The 18,671-nt window shown below is 53.7% G+C and overlaps 1 protein-coding gene across 1 annotated transcript in view; it reads left to right on the top strand.

Moving 5' to 3' along the window:
• Positions 1-200: 200 nt before the first annotated feature.
• Positions 201-18,671, top strand: part of CABP7 (calcium binding protein 7) — a 33,978-nt gene continuing 15,507 nt past the window's right edge. Inside the window, exon 1 of the mRNA XM_038763322.1 lies at positions 201-379. Coding sequence (XP_038619250.1) covers positions 271-379 — 109 coding nt within the window. The 5' untranslated portion in view covers positions 201-270. The remainder of the gene's footprint in view (positions 380-18,671) is intronic.

Raw genomic sequence — 18,671 nt, forward strand, 5'->3', positions numbered from 1 at the left:
TCGGGGAAACTTCGGGCCTGGGCAGGGAGGGGAGCCCCCCCGCCCCCCGGAGCCCCGGGAAGGCGCCTCTCCTCGAACCCATGGCCAGGGGCGCCGGGGCGCGGGCCGGGGCTCGGGCCGGACACTAGCCAACGGCCGGCCGCCCCCTCCCCCGACGGCGCGGGCCCCCGGCGCCCCCGGCCCGGACGGACGGACGGACGGACAGGGCACCCCGGGGCACCCCGGGCACCCGGGGCTTAAAGTTTGGGGGCGGGCACGGGGGGCTCCAAGATGCCGTTCCACCCGGTCACCGCGGCGCTGATGTACAGGGGCATCTACACCGTGCCCAGCATCCTCTCCGACCAGCGGCCCGTCGACATCCCGGAGGACGAGCTGGAGGGTCAGTGCCCGCCCCCGGGACCCCCGGGACCCCCCCAGCACAGGGAGGATGCGCTGCGAGTTGGAGGACTCCCCCTAAACGAAGCCACCGGGCCCGGGGGAGGGGGCTGCGGCCAGCCAGGGCCTGGGGGTGTGTGTGTGTGTCTGTGTGGGTCTGTGTGTGTGTGTGTGTGAGGGTGGGGAGGGGGGTGAGGATGGACAGAGCCGGGCTGGGTTGCAAGAGGAGGGGACCCCGGCGTCCCCTCCATCCCCCCGGCCCGGGCTCGGCTCCCACCCGCTGCGGCAGACGCCCCCTCCTCGATCTCCGGGGGTCTGGGGTCTGTTGGAGGGGGGAGGGTCCGGGGTCCGAGTGGTCCAGGCGTCCTGTGTCCGGGGGAGGGGGGGGGGGGGGAGGCGCGCCTCGCCATCATTCCGCCCGCGTCTCCGCCACAAGCCCATCGCTGGGGGCCGGGGGAGGGGGGCGGCTGCGGGGAGGACCACCCAGGACCACCCCCGCCCCGGTGCCTGCAGCCCCACGCCCCCCACCCCCTCCCCGGGGGCTCCGGGGACTCACACCTTTTTGCGCGGCAACAAGTGGGTTAAGGCCCGCTGGGCCCCGCATCGGGTTTGGGGGGCGGGAGGGGGGGGCTTCCTCCCTCCGGACGCCCCCTCCCCTCCCGCCCCACGGGCAGCCCCTCTCCGCCCTCCCCAGGGTCTTCTCCAGGGACCCAGAGGGGGGTCGGAGACTCTGCTTTCCCCCTCCCCCAACGGAAAAGCCCCTTCCACCAAACCACAGCACAGACCCCCGCAGTGGCCCCTGCCAGAGACCCCCATCCCCAGTTGTCCCTATACTGCCTCCCCGAGGGGTTTTTTTGTGGTTTTCCTTATCATTATTATTATTCCGGTACTACGCGCTTACTATGTGTCAAGCACTGTTCTAAGCGCCGGGTTGTTCAGCCCCCTTGGAGTTCTCGCCTCCCAGGGACCCCAGTGACCTCTGCAAAGCCCTCACCCACCCACCCCCGACACTCACAGATAGTGACCCCACCACCTGTAGAGCTCCCTAGATCCTCCACCCTCCCCAACCTGCTGAGCCCCCCTGCCCACAGAGCCCACCCCACACTGCTCGCTGAGCCCTCCTTCCCCCGCCACGGTGCACAGAGTCTCCCCCAGAGCCCCCTCCTCAAAGGTTGGGGTCTCACGTAGTAGGACAACAACTGCCGCCTCCACTCCGCTTTCTGGGGAACAGAATTACCGGGGGGCTCTGCACCCAGTCCAGTGACCCCGATGAGTTTGGAAGGATGCCTAGACGTCCGTGGAGGAAGGCGGCGATGCGCTGGGCCCTTTCCCCCCGGGGCTACCCTTCCTGGTATCCCCACTCTCCCGAGGGGGGAGACTGAGGCACAGAGAGGTGAAGTGACTCGCCCAAGGTCACCCAGAAGGGCCAGAAGTGGGGCTGGGATTAGAACCTGGGTCTCCAGGCTCAGGGCCGGGAATGACAGGGACACCAGGTTGGGGGGTGACCCTGGCCAGAGACACCGCGGCTGGAGATGACCGGGGCCAGAGACGCCAAGGCCAGAGACGGCGGGGGCCAAGGACACCCAGGGTCAGAGACACCCAGGGCAAGAAACATCAAGGCCAGGGACAAGGGGGCCCGGGACCCCCAGGCCGAGGAGATGCCAGAGGAGTCAGAGAGACCAGGGCCAAAGCCACGAGGATCAGCCAAAGACCCCAGGACCAGAGACACCAGGGCAAGAGACCCTGGGACCAGAAACACCCAGGGCCAGAGACACTCAGGACCGGAGACTCTAGGGCAAGAGACATCACGGTCAGGGATGCTCAAGGTGAGAGACACCGGGGTCAGAGACCAGGACCAGCCAGATTGAGTCCAGAGTGACCCAGGGCCAAAGCCCCCAGGGTCAGGGAGATGGGGGTCAGAGGGGAAGCCAGGATTAAATCAACCCTTGAGGAGTTGCAGGTGGAGAAGAGAGGAGCAACGGGAGACTCAGGGTTGGAAAGGATTGGGGAGGGAGTCTAGAGCACCCTGTGGGCAGAGAATGTGTCTGTTCTGTTGTTCTCTTGTGTTCTCCCAAGTGCTTAAGTACAGTGCTCTGCACACAGTAAGCGCTCAATAAATCCCATTGATTGATTAGAGCGGAGGAAACTAAGGTGAGTTTAGGTGGGAAGAAGGGATGCTAGGGGGCCGGGAGTCAGGACCTCCGCAACCTTCCCGGTCCCACGCTGCGGGCCCTCCTGGTCATCTCTGGAGTCAGTCCAGTGGCCCCGATGAGTTTGGAAGGATGCCTAGACGTCCGCGGAGGAAGGCGGCGATGCGCTGGGCCCTTTCCCCCCGGGGCTACCCTTCCTGGTATCCCCACTCTCCCGAGGAGACTGAGGCACAGAGAAGTGAAGTGACTCGCCCAAGGTCACCCAGAAGGGCCAGTGGCGGAGCTGGGATTAGAAGCTGGGTCTCCCGAGTCCCAGCCCCGTGCTCTTTCCTGCAGGTGGGGAGGGAAGGGGAGAGATTCATTCATTCATTCATTCATTCAATCGTATTTATTGAGCGCTTACTGTGTGCAGAGCACTGTACTAAGCGCTTGGGAAGTCCAAGTCGGCAACATATAGAGACGGTCCCTACCCAACAACGGGCTCACAGGCTAGAAGGGGGAGACAGAGAACAAAACAAAACATGGAGACATCCTGCCTCGGCCTGGAATGCCCTCCCTCCAAGCGTGGCTCAGTGGCCAGAGCCCGGGCTTGGGAGTCAAAGGTCGAAAGAGCCCGGGCTATGGAGTCAGAGGTCATGGGTTCAAATCCAGGCTCCACCAATTGTCAGCTGTGTGACTCTGGGCAAGTCACTTTACTTCTCTGGGCCTCAGTGACCTCATCTGTCAAATGGGGATGCAATGGGAAGCCACCCTCAAATTCTCAGGAAGAGAGGGTGGTGGCACTGTCAGACTGAATGGCGAGAAGCAGCTTGGCCTAGCGGATAGAGCACTGGCCTGGACCTGGGTTCTAATTCCGGTTCCACCACTTGTCTGCTGGGTGACCTTGGGCAAGTCACTTCCTCTATTCTCAGGAACCTCCTCGGGTAAAAATGGGATCGAGACTGTGAGCCCCACGTGGGACAGGGACTGTGTCCAACCTGATTACGTGATAGCTACCCCAGCGCTTAGAACATAGTAAGTGCTTAAAAAATACCACAGGAAAAAAAGAAGCATACAGGCCTGGGGCCGGAGGGACTCTCTCCCCCTTTTAGACTGTGAGCCCACTGTTGGGTAGGGACTGTCTCTATATGTTGCCAATTTGTACTTCCCAAGCGCTTAGTACAGTGCTCTGCATATAGTAAGTGCTCAATAAATACGATTGATGATGATGATGATGATGACTAACATTTGAAGTAGGAAGGGTCAGAGGTCAGGACCGAGTCAGAGCCTAAGGTCTCCCCTCTCTTTCTACAGGCAGTGTGGCCTAGGGGATGGAGTTGGGGGTAATAATAATAATAATAATGATGGCATTTATTAAGTGCTATGTGCAAAGCACTGTTCTAAGTGCTGGGGGGGCTACAAGGTGATCAGGTTGTCCCACGTGGGGCTCAGAGTCTTAATCCCAATTTTACAGATGAGGGAACTGAGGCTCAGAAAAGTTAAGTGGCTTGCCCAAGGTCACACAGCAGATATGTGGTGGCACCGGGATTCGAACCCATGACCTCTGACTCCAAAGCCCGTGCTCTTACCACTGAGCCACGGTGCTCAGTAGAGTAGGTAGGAGTCAAGGGACCGCTAGCCAGATGGGTGACCTCGCTCAAGTCGCTTCAACTGTCCGGGCCTCTTTCCTCACCTGTAAAATGGGGCTAAGTTACCTGTTTTCTCTCCCTCGTAGACTGCGAGCCGTGAGAAGCACCGGGGCTGGGCTGAGTACCTTGAGTCTACCCAAGAGCTTAGCACTTAGTGTTTAATAAAGTCCATAATTACTGTCATTATTTGAAGCGCGTTTTTGCGGCCAGGAAAATCACCGCCCAGCCCTTCTTGTTGGATCTGGGGAAAGAGCAGAGAGGCAGAGTGATCTAGTGGAAAGAGCCTGGGGCTGGGAGTCAGAGGACCTGGGTTCTAATCCCCGCTCTGACACTTGTCTGCTTTGTGACTCTGGGCAAGTCACTTCATCTCTCTGGGCCTCAGTGACTTCATCTGTAAAATGGGGATGAAGACTGTGAGCCCCATGTGGGCCAGAGACCGTGTCTGACCTGACTAACTTGAATCCTGCACTTAGTACAGTGCCTGGCACATTGTAAGCGCCTAACAAATACTATTTCTCTAGTATACAAATACTAGAGGAGCAGCGGGACTCTGTGGAAAGAGCATGGGCTTTGGAGTCAGAGGTCATGGGTTCAAATACCGGCTCCACCAATTGTCAGCTGTGTGACTTTGGGCAAGTCACTTCACTTCTCTGGGCCTCAGTTACCTCATCTGTAAAATGGGGATGAAGACTGTGAGCCCCACGTGGGACAACCTGATTGCCTTGTATCCCCCCAGTGCTTAGAACAGTGCTTTGCATATAGTAAGCACTTAAAAAATACCATCATTATTATTATTATTTTAAGAAAGGGGATAGAGGGGTAGCGGTGGTGGACAGGGTGATAGGAGTCTGGATTTCCCAAGGGAGAAAGAAAGCGGAGGCAGTGGCAGACGTGAAACCAAAGGGATCACGGGAATTGAGTGCGGTCAGGGCGAGCAGATACGCTGACTCCAAGAGATTCATTCACTCAATCGTATTTATTGAGCGCTTACTGTGTGCAGAGTACTGTACTAAGCACTTGGGAAGTACAAGTTGGTAACATATAGACGGTCCCTACCCAATAGTGGGCTCAGAGATGAAAGTCCTCTAGACTGAAAGCTCGGTGCGGACACGGAACTTATCTACCAACTCTGTTATGCTGAACTGTGCTTGGTACAGTGCTCTGTGCACAGTAAATAATGCTAATAATTAGGATATTATAATTATAATGCTAATAGGATATTGTAATTATTTCTATTACAAATAGAAATTACGTTAAGCGTCAATGCTCAACAACTACCACTGATTGAAGGGAATGGAGGGGACAATCAATCAATCAACCAATCAATCGTATTTATTGAGCGCTCACTGTGTGCAGAGCACTGTACTAAGCACTTGGGAAGTACAAGTTGGCAACATATAGAGACGGTCCCTACCCAACAGAGGGCTCACAGTCTAGAACGGGGAGACAGACAACAAAACCAAACACATTAACAAAATAACATAAATAGAATAAATATGTACAAGTAAAATCAATAGAGTAAAAAATATGTACAAACATACATACATATATACAGGTGCTCTGGGGAAGGGAAGGAGGTAAGACGGGGGGATGGAGAGGGGGACGAGGGGGAGAAGAGCCTGCAGATGAAGAAGAGGAGTTAAATGCAAGGCTTAGACTAGACTAAAATCTAGAAAAGTGCAGAGGGATGTGGAGGGACTCGGCGGGACAGACTGAGGGAGGGTTGGGGATAAGGATAGGGTTGGGTTAGGATTAGGGAGAAGGAGTGGGCTGGGATTTGGGATAGGATACAGTTAGAGTTGCAGTTTGGGTTAGCGTTTGGGGTGGTCTTGATGAAAAAGCAGAGGCTTGGGAGCCAGAAGACATGCTGGATTCGAATCCCGGCTCCTCCGCTTGTCTGTTGCGAGACCTTGGGCAAGTCGCTGGGCCTCTGGCCCTCAGTTTTCTCATTGCTAAAAGGAGATTCAATCCCTGATCTCCCTCCCCCTTGGACCGTGAACCCGGTGTGGGCCAGCGATTGTGTTGACCCTGATGATCTTGTACCTACCCCAGTGCTTAGCACAGTGCCTGGCACGTAGTCAGCACTTAACACACCGCTATTGTTATTATTCTAACAGCACTGATAATACTTACGGTTTTTGTTCAGTAGTAATAATAATAATAATAACAACGGTATTTGTTAAGTGCAGCGTGGCTCAGTGGAAAGAGCACGGGCTTTGGAGTCAGAGGTCATGGGTTCAAATCCCAGCTCTGCCAACTGTCAGCTGTGTGACTTTGGGCAAATCACTTAACTTCTCTGTGCCTCAGATACCTCATCTGTAAAATGGGGATTAAAACTGTGAGCCTCCCGTGGGACAACCTGATCACCTTGTAACCTCTCCAGCGCTTAGAACAGTGCTTTGCACATAGTAAGCGCTTAACAAATACCATCATTATCATTATTAGTACTATGTGCCAGGTGCTTTGTGCCCAGCACTGTAGTAAGCACTGGGGTAGATACAAGATGGGCAGATCAGAGGCCATCCCTGTCCCTCACAGAGACAAAGGGGAAGGGAGAAAAGGTATTATTTTTGTTGATGAGGAGACTGAAACAAAGAGAATTTAAGTGATTTGCCCAAGGTCTCACAGCGGGCAAGGGCCGAAAAGGCAGGATTAGAACCCAGGTCTCCTGGCTCCCAGACCAGTGCTCTCCCACGGGGCCGCACTGCTTCTAACCCCCACAGAGCCGCTGCTTCTGTTTCTTCTCCTTTCTCTTTGAGACCAACGTAACACAAATTCCCCCCACCCGCACCCCAGTCCCAAGCCCCAAGCAGCGTGGCTCAGTGGAAAGAGCCCGGGCTTTGGAATCAGAGGTCATGGGTTCGAATCCCGACTCCTCCACATGTCTGCTGTGTGACCTTGGGCAAGTCACTTAACTTCTCGGAGCCTCAGTTACCTCACCTGTAAAATGGGGATGATGACTGTGAGCCCCACACGGGACAACCTAATCACCTTTTGTCCCTTCCAGCGCTTAGAACAGTGCTTTGCACATAGTAAGCGCTTAACAAATGCCATCATCATCAATTCTATACCCCCGATCACTATCCCCCTGCCCAGCCCTTTGTGGCAACCAGGCCCTTGTGTTGTTGTGTAGCACTTTGTATACCTGCTGTTGCTTAAATAATCACTCCCTTAGTCCTTCTCCCTCCCTCGTGTCTGTAAATTCAGCATCTGTGTCCCCCAGTAGACTGAAAGTCTTGGAGGGCATTAATCGTTGCGCTGCCTAGATGCTAAATCCATCATCCTGTACCCCGATTAGGGTTTCAGTCAATAGTTCCGATTGACGAATGGACTGGTTGGGAGATGGTCTGCTTGGCTAGGCGGTCTGGGTCGGGGGGAGGGCTTGGCGGCCTTCGGGGGCCAGAGATGGGGGCCCCTGGATTTTCAGGGCCCCTTCTGTAGGAAGTAACTACGGGCAACGACGGGCAACTTGGCCTAGGAGAAGTGCTTGGCCTAAGCCACTTCGGGGCAGGGAGGCAAGGACCTGGGTTCTAATGCCTGCCACGACACAGCGTGCTGTAGTGTCAAGAGCCTGGGCTTGGGAGGCGGAGGTCGTGGGTTCTAATTCCCCCTCCGCCACTTGGCAGCTGTGTGACTTTGGACAAGTCTTCAAGGCCCTGCTGAGAGCTCACCTCCTCCAGGAGGCCTTCCCAGACTGAGCCCCTTCCTTCCTCTCGTCCCCCTCTCCATCCCCCCATCTTCCCTCCTTCCCTTCCCCACAGCACCTGTATATTTGTTTGTACATATTTATTACTCTATTTATTTTACTTGTACATATCTATTCTATTTATTTTATTTTGTTAGTATGTTTGGTTTTGTTCTCTGTCTCCCCCTTTTAGACTGTGAGCCCACTGTTGGGTAGGGACTGTCTCTATATGTTGCCAATTTGTACTTCCCAAGCGCTTAGTACAGTGCTCTGCACATGGTAAGCGCTTAATAAATACGATTGATGATGATGATGAAGTAACTATGTCAGCCTGCCTTCCGCTGGGATTTCCGGGGAAAGCAATAAACTCTCCAGCTGTGCCAGCATCCTCTGGGCCCAGGACGGCCCAGGAGGACCACTGGATGGACCAAGGGAGGCCAAATTTGGGTACCGACTGCCTCTCCTCTGCTCACTTCCTTCCCTCCCTCCCCCCCAGTCCTCTCCTGCTCACTTCCCCCTCTCCCTTCTTTCCCGGTTCCCAGTCCCGCCCTTCCCTGCCCCATCCCAACACCTTCTCCCAGAAGCAGCATTTGATTAAGGATCCCTGCGGTTTACCCCATGCCCTGGGAAAGACAGGACTTTACCCTCCTCCTGCACCTCAATGCCTCCTGTCTGTGGTTGGGACCCCCTTGGTTCTTCTCTTCCTCATCCAGGGACACCCCTCCAACCCTGGATCCTTTTCCCTATTCCTCCCCCTCTCCTTCCCCCAGCTCTCAACTGGTGAGGGCTCTGGGCAAGGCCTCCAACTCAATCAATCAATCAATCAATCAATCATATTTATTGAGCAATTACTCTGTGCAGAGCACTGTACTAAGCGCTTGGGAAGTACAAGTTGGAACTCTGAGCTCCCCTCTTTTTTACAGTATTTGTTAACCACTTACTATGTGTCAAGCACTGCTCTAAACGCTCTCATAGGTACAAGTTAATTAGGTCGGGCACAGCCCATGCCTGGCATGGGGCTCACAGTCTAAGCAGGAGGGAGAACAGGCCTCCCCATTTTACAATTGAGGAAACTGAGGCACGGAGAAGCCAAGTCACTTGCCCAAGGTCACGCAGCAACCAACTGACAGAGGTGGGGTTAGAACCCAGGTCCCCTGGGCTCTATCCACTAGGCCACTCTGCATCTCCCCTCTCCTCCCCTTTTCATTCATTCAGTCATATTTATTGAGCGCTTGCTTTATGCAGGGCACTGTACTAAGTGCCTGGGAAAGTACAATATGACAACAGGCGGTGATATTCAGCCCCCGAACCATCCCCCTTCCCTCAGCTTTGGGTCCCTCAGGGGAGGGAGAGAAGCTGCAGCTGGGAGTGGGGAGAAAGCCCCTAACCAAGATGCAGGGACAGGGGCTGGGGATAGTCCCAGGAGGGACACCAAGGTGGGTCAGTCACTAGTGAAATCAAATTTATTTACTCTGTTTTGCCTTCTTGGGTTCCCAAAGAACTGGAGGCTAACTGGAGAGGGAGAATCTGAAGGAAAAGGCGGGCAGCCAGCTTACGGAACCCGCTGGTGGGGCTGGGACTCTGGGACTTAAGCCTTGGTTATAATAATAATAATTATTACAAGCTTACTATGCAGTAATTGCTCTGTACGTTATTATTATACCTGATAATCAGGTCCCACACAGGGCTCACAGTCTAAACAGAAAGTAGAACCGGACTGAAACCCCATTTTTGCAGATGAGGGAACTGAGGCACTGAGAAGGGAAGGGACTCGCCCAAGGTCACGGGGCGGGTAAGCGGTGGAGCCAGCATTAGAACTCAGGGCTTCTGACTCCCAGGGCTGGGCTCTTTCTACTAGGCTGTGCGGTTTCTCGGTAATTGCAATCGTGGTGTTTGTTAAGTGCTTACTATGTGATAAACACTGTTCTAAGTGCTGGGATAGATACAAGATCAGCAGGTCCTACAGGGGACTCACGGTCTAAATAGGAGGGAGAACAGGGATTGAATTCCTATTTGGCAGATGAGGGAACCGAAGCCCAGAAAAGTGAAGTGACTTGCCCGAGGTCATACAGCAGACAAGTGGCAGAGCCCGGGACCAGAACTCACGTCCTTCTGACTCCTGTAACGGAGGCTTTCCCGGCCCACAACAAATTTGCAGTCTGAGGTAGGTCAGGGTGGTTTTTCAGTGGCCCTGAAGATGCTCAGTTAATCGTATTTATCTAGACTTACTGTGTGCAGAGCACTATACTAAGTGCTTGGGAAAGTACAATGCAATCAGTCAATCCATCAGGCATATTCACTGAATACCTATGTGCACTAAAGTGAATGCCACTATGTGTAGAGCACTGTCCCGAAGGCGTCCTTTGGGCAGAGCACTGTAGCACACACTTTGGAGACTGTAGTAGAAGGCACAACCAGTGTGTCCTCAAGGACTTTCTGGTCTAACTGATGCTGCCAATGGCGGATTGTTTTGGATCAATAATAATAATAATAACGGTGGTATTTGCTAAGCGTTTACCATGTGCCAAGCACTGTTCTAAGCACTGGGACAGATACAAGGTGATCAGATTGTCCCATGTGGGGCTCACTCTCTCCATCCCCATTTTACAGATGAGGTCACTGAGGCCCAGAAAAGTGATGTGTCCGGTCCAAGGTCACCCAGCAGGCAAGTGGTGGGGTGAGGATTAGAACCCAGGACCTTTTGACTTCCAGCACTTAGAACAGTGCTTGGCACATAGTAAATGCATAACAAATACTATTATTATTATTATTCCAGGCCTGGGCTGGATCCCCTTGGCAGAGAGCAGCAGGGATTGGGGGTGATCGATGAGTGTCGATGATGGGAGTGGGATCGAAGGAGGGGGTGGGGGAATGGGTGAAGAAAAAAGTGGGGTGGGGAGGAGGGAGGGAGAAGAAAGTGGGGTGGGGGAATGGGGAAGAAAAAAGTGGGGTGAGGAGGAGGGGGAAAGAAGACAGAGGGGTGGGGGAATGGTGGAAGAAAAAACCGGGGTGGGGAGGAGAGGGAAAGAAGAAAGTGGGGTGGGGAGGAAAGGGGGAAGGATGAAAATGGGAGGGGGAATGGGGGAAGAAAAAAGTGGGGTGGGGAGGAGAGAGGGAAGAAGAAAGTGGGGAGGGGGAATGGGGGAAGAAAAAAGCGGGTGAGGAGGAGGGGGAAAGAAGAAAGTGGAGTGGGGGAATGGGGGAAGAAAAAAGTGGGGTGGGGTGGGGAGGTGAGAGGGAAGAAGAAAGTGGGGTGGGGGAATGGGGGAAGAAGAAAGTGGGATGGGGAGGAGAGGGGGAAGAAGAAAGTGGGGTGGAGAGAAAGGGGGAAGGATGAAATGAGAAGGGGAATGGGGGAAGAAGAAAGTGGGGTGGGAAGGAGAGAGGGAAGAAGAAAGTGGGGTGAGGGAATGGGGGAAGAAAAAAGCGGGGTGAGGAGGAGGGGGAAAGAAGAAAGTGGGGTGGGGAATGGGGTAAGAAAAACATGGGGTGGAGAGGAGAGGGGAAAAAAGAAAGTGGGGTGGAGAGAAAGGGGAAAGGATGAAAATGAGAGGGGGAATGGGGGAAGAAGAAAGTGGGGTGGGGAGGAGAGAGAGAAGAAGAAAGTGGAGTGAGGGAATGGGAGAAGAAAAAAGCAGGGTGGGGAGGAGAGAGGGAAGAAGAAAGTGGGGTGGGGGAATGGGGGAAGAAAAAAGTGGGGTGGGGAGGAAAGGGGGAAGAAGAAACGGGTGGAGGAATGGGGGAAGAAAAAAGCGGGGTGGGGAGGAGGGGGAAAGAAGAAAGTGGGGTGGGGGAATGGGGAAGAAAAAAGTGGGGTGGGGAGGAGGGGGAAAGAAGAAAGTGGGGTGGGGGAATGGGGAAGAAAAAAGTGGGGTGGGGAGGAGGGGGAAAGAAGAAAGTGGGGTGGGGGAATGGGGGAAGAAAAAAGTGGGGTGGGGAGGAGGGGGAAAGAAGAAAGTGGGGTGGGGGAATGCAGGAAGAAAAAAGCTGTGTGGGGAGGAGGGAGAAAGAAGAAAGTGGGGTGGGGGAATGGTGGAAGAAAAAATCGGGGTGGGGAGGAGAGAGGGAAGAAGAAAGTGGGGTGAGGGAATGGGGGAAGAAAAAAGCAGGGTGGGGAGGAGAGAGGGAAGAAAAAGTGGGGTGGGGGAATGGTGGAAGAAAAAAGCAGGGTGGGGAGGAGAGAGGGAAGAAAAAGTGGGGTGGGGGAATGGGGGAAGAAAAAAGCGGGGTGGGGAGGAGAGGGGGAAGAAGAAACGGGTGGAGGAATGGGGGAAGAAAAAGGTGGGGTGGGGAGGAGGGGGAAAGAAGAAAGTGGGGTGGGGGAATGGGGAAGAAAAAAGTGGGGTGGGGAGGAGGGGGAAAGAAGAAAGTGGGGTGGGGGAATGGGGGAAGAAAAAGCGGGGTGGGGAGGAGAGAGGGAAGAAGAAAGTGGGGTGAGGGAATGGGGAAAGAAAAAAGCAGGGTGGGGAAGAGAGGGGGAAGAAGAAAGTGGGGTGGGGGAATGGGAGCAGGAAAAAGCGGGGTGGGGAAGAGAGGAGGAAGAAGAATGTGGGGTGGGGGAATGGGGGAAGAAAAAAGCTGGGTGGGAAGGAGAGGGGGAAGAAGAAAGGGAGGTGGGGGAATGGAGGCAGAAAACTGCAGGGTGGGGAGGAGAGGGGGAAGAAGAAAGTGGGGTGGGGGGATGGGGGAAGAAAAAAGTGAGGTGGGGAGGCGGGGGAAGAAGAAAGTGGGGTGGGGGAATGGGGGAAGAAAAAAGTGTGTGGGGAGGAGAGGGAAGAAGAAAGTGGGGTGGGGAGGAAAGGGGGGAGGATGAAAATGGGAGGGGGAAGGGGGAAGGAAAAAGTGGGGTGGGGAGGAGGGGGAAGAAGAAAGTGGAGTGGGGAGGAATGGGATAAAGAAGAAAGTGGGGTGGGGGAATGACGGGAATGGTGGGGGAATGGCAGCAGGGAAGGGAATAATAATAATAAAATAATAATGGTATTTGTTAAGCACATAGTATGTGCCAAGCACTGTTCTAAGCACTGGGGTAGATAAAAGATAATCAGGTTGGATGCAGTCCCTTTCCCATTTGGGGCTCAGTCTTCATCCCCATTTTACAGATGAGATAACTGAGGCCCAAAGAAGTGAAGTGTACTTCTCAAGCGCTTAGTACAGTGCTCTGCACACAATAAGCCATCAATAAATACGATTGAATGAATGAATGAAGTGAGCGGCCCAAGGTTACACAGCAGACAAGTGGTGGGGTCAGGATTAGTAAGCGCTCAATAAATACGATTGAATGAATGAATAGCAGGATTAGAAGCAGGGGCAGGGGTCGGTGAATGATGAGAGTCAATTATCGGAGGGGGATCCAGGTCTCCTGGCTAAGTGGCGAGGAGGCTGGGGGCCGGGATCCAATGCCAGCCGGGAGGCAGCCACAGACCCCCTCGGGGAGGCAGATGGCGAGTCTCGCTCGGGATCTGGGGGAATCGACCCATCAATCGTATTTACTGAGCGCTTACTGTGTGCAGAGCACTGGACTGAGCGCTTGGGAGAGGACAATACAACAGAGCTGGGGAAGCAAGAGAAGGGAGAGGAGAAGCGTCCAGAAACATCAGTTGAAAGCGTCGGAAGGGGAAGAGGATCAAGCACGGGTGTGCTCTTTATTAAGCGCTCACTATGGGCCAATCAATCAATCGTATTTATTGAGCGCTTACTGTGTGCAGAGCACTGTACTAAGCGCTTGGGAAGTACAAGTTGGCAACATATAGAGACAGTCCCTACCCAACAGTGGGCTCAGTGCTGGGGTATTCAGGATGATGAGCTCAGCCACAGTCCCAGTCCTACGTGAGGCTCATCAGGGATCTAAGAGGGTGGAAGAAGCCACTATGTCATCCCCATTTTAGGGATGAGGAAACAGAGGCCCTGAGAGGTTAAGTGATTTTCCCAGAGTCACACAGCAGAGCTGACACTAGAACCCGGGCTCTCAGCCTGTGCTCTTTCCCCCAGGTCACACTGGCTTCCTGGCTGAAGGAGGACAATGCCAAGGGGAGAATGGAGAGGCAAGGAGCAACCCCCACCCCTGCATCTGCTCTGGACAGATGCCTGGGGGATTCATAGTAATGAATTATTATGAGTTATAATTCATAATATAATTCACAGTCATAACGAAAATATCATTATTGTTATAATGCCGCAATGCTGATTGTGGTATTTAAGCGCTTACTATGTGCCAAGCACCGTTCTAAGGGCTGGGGTAAATACAAGCTAATCGGGTCGGACACAGTCCCCGTCCCACGTGGACTCAATCATTCATTCATTCATTCAATCGTATTTATTGAGCGCTTACTGTGTGCAGAGCACTGTACTGAGCACTTGGGAAGTACAAGTTGGAAGCATATAGAGACGGTCCCTACCCAACAACAAGCTCACGGTCTAGAGGGGGAGACAGACGTTAATACAAATAGATAAAACAATAAATTACAGATAGATACATAGGTGCTGTGGGGAGTCATTCATTCTCATTTTACAGATGAGGGAACTGAGGCCCAGAGAGGTTGAGCGACTTGCCCAAGTCCACACGGGAGACGTGTGGCAGAAACAGGATTAGAACCCAGGTCTTTCCACTAGGGCCTCGTGCTCTGCACACAGTAAGCGCTCAATAAATACGATTGATGATGATGATGATGATTCCTCTATCCCTTGGGATCTCTCCAGCCTCTGGGAAGCAGGCTGGAGTCTCATTCGTTCATTCAGTCCTATCTACTGAGCGCTTACCGTGTGCAGAGCACTGCACTAAGCACTTGGGAGAGGGCAATATAACAATATAGCAGGCACATTCCCCGCAACCAACACTGAGCTTACAGTCTGGAGGGGAGACAGAGATGAAGAGAAATAAATAAATGACAGAAAGGGACATAAGTGCTGTGGAGCTGAGACGGGAGGATGAGTCTCGCCTGTGTCCATGCCAAAGGAAGTTCCTGCAGAAACTTTTCCAGCCGGGCCATAGGGAAGAGAGGAAAAAGAGAAGCAATGTGGCTCAGTGGAAAGAGCACGGTCTTTGGAGTCAGAGGTCATGGGTTCAAATCCCGGCTCCGCCAACTGTCAGCTGTGTGACTTTGGGCAAGTCACTTCACTTCTCTGGGCCTCAGCTGCCTCACCTGGAAAATGGGGATTAAAACTGTGAGCCCAACGTGGGACAACCTGATCACCTTGTAATCTCCCCAGCGCTCAGATCAGTGTTTTGTACATAGTAAGCGCTTAACAAATACCATCATTATTATTATGAGAAGGAAGGATGGATGGATGGATGGATGGATGGATGGATGGATGGATGGATGGATGGATGCGCGGTGGCAGGGGGCTGCCTTCTGACCCCGTCAATGAGCTGAGTCTATAGAATAGTGAATTAAGTCTAAAGAAGCAGCATGGCCTAATGGGTAGAGCCCAGGCCCGGGAGTCAGAAGGACCTGGGTTCCAATCCTGACTTTGCCACTTGTCCACTGTGTAACCTTGGACCAGTCACTTCACTTCTCTGTGACGCAGTGATCTCATCTGTAAAATGGGGATTAAGACTGTGAGCCCCAGGTGGGACAGGGACTGTGTCCAACATGCTTAGCTTGTATTTACCCTAGCGCTTAGTACGGTGCCCGGTACTTAGTAAGCGCTTAATACATACCATAACCACCCCCACCACAGAAAACTGCACGTTTGCAGACTGCTTTTATCCCAACTGTTTGCACACTTCACTACAACCTCCCTGCCCACAGCGAACCTACAGTCCAGATTTGGAGACAGTCATTAATACCAATCAATAAATGATGGATACGGACATAAGCGGTGTGGGGCTGGAGAGGGGGGATGAAGAAAGGGAGCAAGTCAGGGCGACGCAGAAGGGAGTGGGGCAAAAAGAAATGAGGGTTTAGTCCAGGAAGACCTCTTGGAGGCTCTGAAGCAAGGAAGAGTCATTGTCTGTCAGATTTGAGGAAGGAGGGCGCTTCCGGCCAGAAGGAGGATGTGGGTGAGAGGTTGGTGGCGAGATAGATGAGGAGTAGGTTGGCATTAGAGAGAGCTGGGCGGGCTAGGTTGTAGTAGTAAAGTAGCGAGGTGAGATAGGAAGGGGCAAGGTGATAAGCTTGCATCTACCACAGGGGTTGGTACAGTGCCTGGCACATAGTGCTCAACAAATACCATCAAAAAAATAATAATAATAAGCCTCCTCCATCACCAGGCCTGGCTTGGGCCTGATCCCTCTTTTCAGGCTTGAACCCCCCTCCCCCGGGGAATTATCCCAACATTTGTTCTCCGCCGGAGCCGGGTTCGCCGGCTCGGCACAGACAGCTATGGCTGGGCTACTCGCTGGCTGCCAAGAATCGAACCATCTGCGCAGCCCCCTCCCCCGCTCCCCGCCCCCCATCCCCCGAGAGCCAGCTGGGTGCACCATTCGGCCCGGTTTTCCAGAGGGGCCGGGATTCTTCCAAGGACAACAGAGCGCGTCGTGACACGCCGAGGAGGCCCAACTCTGCTTCCCCTCTAGTCTGAGCACCCCTTCCGCCTCCCCTTCTCCCCTGGCCCGACCCACCCCCCATTCCTGGCTCTCCTGGTTCTCGCTGATCCACCCCCCAAGTCTCCCCTCCGGACCTTCGGGAAGGTTATCCGGGAAGTAGTCACACTGGCACATCATTGGATCGGCAGCAGAGAGAGGCTGGAGGCCCAGGCCTGGGAAGGGGAGAGGAGGACGGGAAGGACAAAGACCCAGAGCAGAGAAAGACAGACAGATGCACAGATTATTCATTCATCCCTTCAATTATATTTATCAAGCACTTACTTTGCGCAAAGCACCGTTCTAAGCTCTTGGGAGAGTACAACAATCAGCACATTCCCTACCCACAACGAGCTTTCAGTCTAGAAGATAATAATGGTAATAATCATAATATTGGTATTTGTTTCGAACTTACTATGTGCCAAGAGATGGGGTGAGTAGGAATCTCATCTGTCATTTGCCAACGTGTGGAGACATGGGGCCCAGAGAGGTTGAAGCACCTTGCCCAGGGTCACCCTGCAGCTTGGTGGCAAAGCAGGGGACAGACACACAGACAGGCTGGGAAGGGCTGGAGGAAGCAAGGGAAGGAATGCACAGAGGGGACAGCAGGGACAGGAGACAGAGACAGACAGAGACATAGACGGAGAGACAGATACACAAAAAAGACACCACAAAGACAGGCACAGGGAGACAGAGAGAGGCAGACGGAGACACACAAGGAGACGGAAAAGCAGACAGAGAGGCAGAGACACAGAGGTAGACAGAGACACACAGAGAGGAAGAGAGGCAGATAGAGACAGAGGGAAATAGACACAGGGAGACATAGAAAGAGGCAGAGACACACAGGGAGACAGAGAAGCAGACAGAGAAAAAGAGAGAGGCAGAGGTAACAGGGAGTCAGAGAAGAAGACAGAGACAACAGGGAGACAGAGAGGTAAATAGAGACACTGAGAAAGAGACAGACAGGCAGGCAGAGAAAGAGATGGACACCCAGAGACACTCAGAGAAAGAGTCAGATAGAGACAGACACTGACAGAGAGAGCAACAAGCAGATTAAGAGAGACCGACCCGGGAAGAGGGGAGGAAATGACCAGAGAAAGGGGGTTAAGGAGAAGGGAGAAGCCAGTCTGAGGGTGGGTATGAAGTCAGCAGGGAGAGAGAAAGAGAGAGAGCAGGGGCTGCCCAAAGGAGGCAGAGGGATGAGAGGGTCTGGAGGCAGGGAATGAGGGTGAGCCGGGGATGGGGCATAAGGAACAGAAGCCCCCTTCCCGGGGAAACTGGTCCAGACCTCAGGAAAAACTGGGGAGTCACAGGGCCTGTGAGTAGGTTCTGTCCAAGCCCCCAGCCCTGCAGGGCCTGAGGAAGAATTTGGTCTTTGCCCTTCTCTTACCGTGGGGGCAGAACATGGGGTGGGAGGCGGGAGAGCTGGGCCCTCACCCCTGCTCTGCCAAAGCTCTGCACAAAGTAAAGTGCTCAATAAATACGACTGAATGGATGAATGGGCCACCTTGGGCACTTCACTTCTCTGTGCCTCCGAAGCAGGGCAAGGCACGAGAAGCAGCACGGCCCAGTGGGAAGAGCCCGGGCCTGAGAGTCCGAGGACGTGGGTTCTAATTCCGGCTCCACCGCGCGTCTGCTGGCTGACCTTGGGCAAGTCACTTCGCTTCTCTAGGCCTCAATTACCTCATCTGTAAAATGGGGCTTAAGACTGTGACCTCCGCGCGGGGCAACCTGATTACCTTGTATCTACCCCAGCGATCAGAACACATAGCGCTTAACAAATACCATCATCATCATTATTATTATTATTATGGTAATTATTGTTCACCTTCTAGGCCCCCCCTCCCTCCACAAGTCGGCAAAAGGGGGAGAAGATTCCCGCTTACCCCATCTCTTAGACGCGAGCCCCGGATGGGGCAGGGACTCTGGCCCATCGGATTATCTTCTATCGACCCCAGCGCTTGACTCATAGTTGGCGTCTATTAAATGTCGGCGTGATGATAGTGCCGCCTTCAGAGATTGGCCTCGCTCAGCAGGAGGGGGAGAGACAGGGAGTGGGAGGCCTCAGCCTGCTCATAGCTCTGTTTCTGTGGCCTTATATATCTGTGGATGTCAGGGTTTATCTGTTTGTGGGACTTATCGGTTTGCGGGACCGTGGGTGTATTTCTTAATCTGCTGAGGGCTGTAGGGGTAATTGTCTGTTTATCTCTATGCCGGGGTGACAGTGTTTAACTGCTGGAGTGTGTGACCACATAACTGTGATTAATTCTGTGTGTGTGTGTTGGGAGGGGGCGGTTGAAGGTCCCCGTGTA

The sequence above is a fragment of the Tachyglossus aculeatus genome, chromosome 21 (genome assembly GCF_015852505.1).
Source record: "Tachyglossus aculeatus isolate mTacAcu1 chromosome 21, mTacAcu1.pri, whole genome shotgun sequence".
NCBI classification, from domain to species: domain Eukaryota; kingdom Metazoa; phylum Chordata; class Mammalia; order Monotremata; family Tachyglossidae; genus Tachyglossus; species Tachyglossus aculeatus.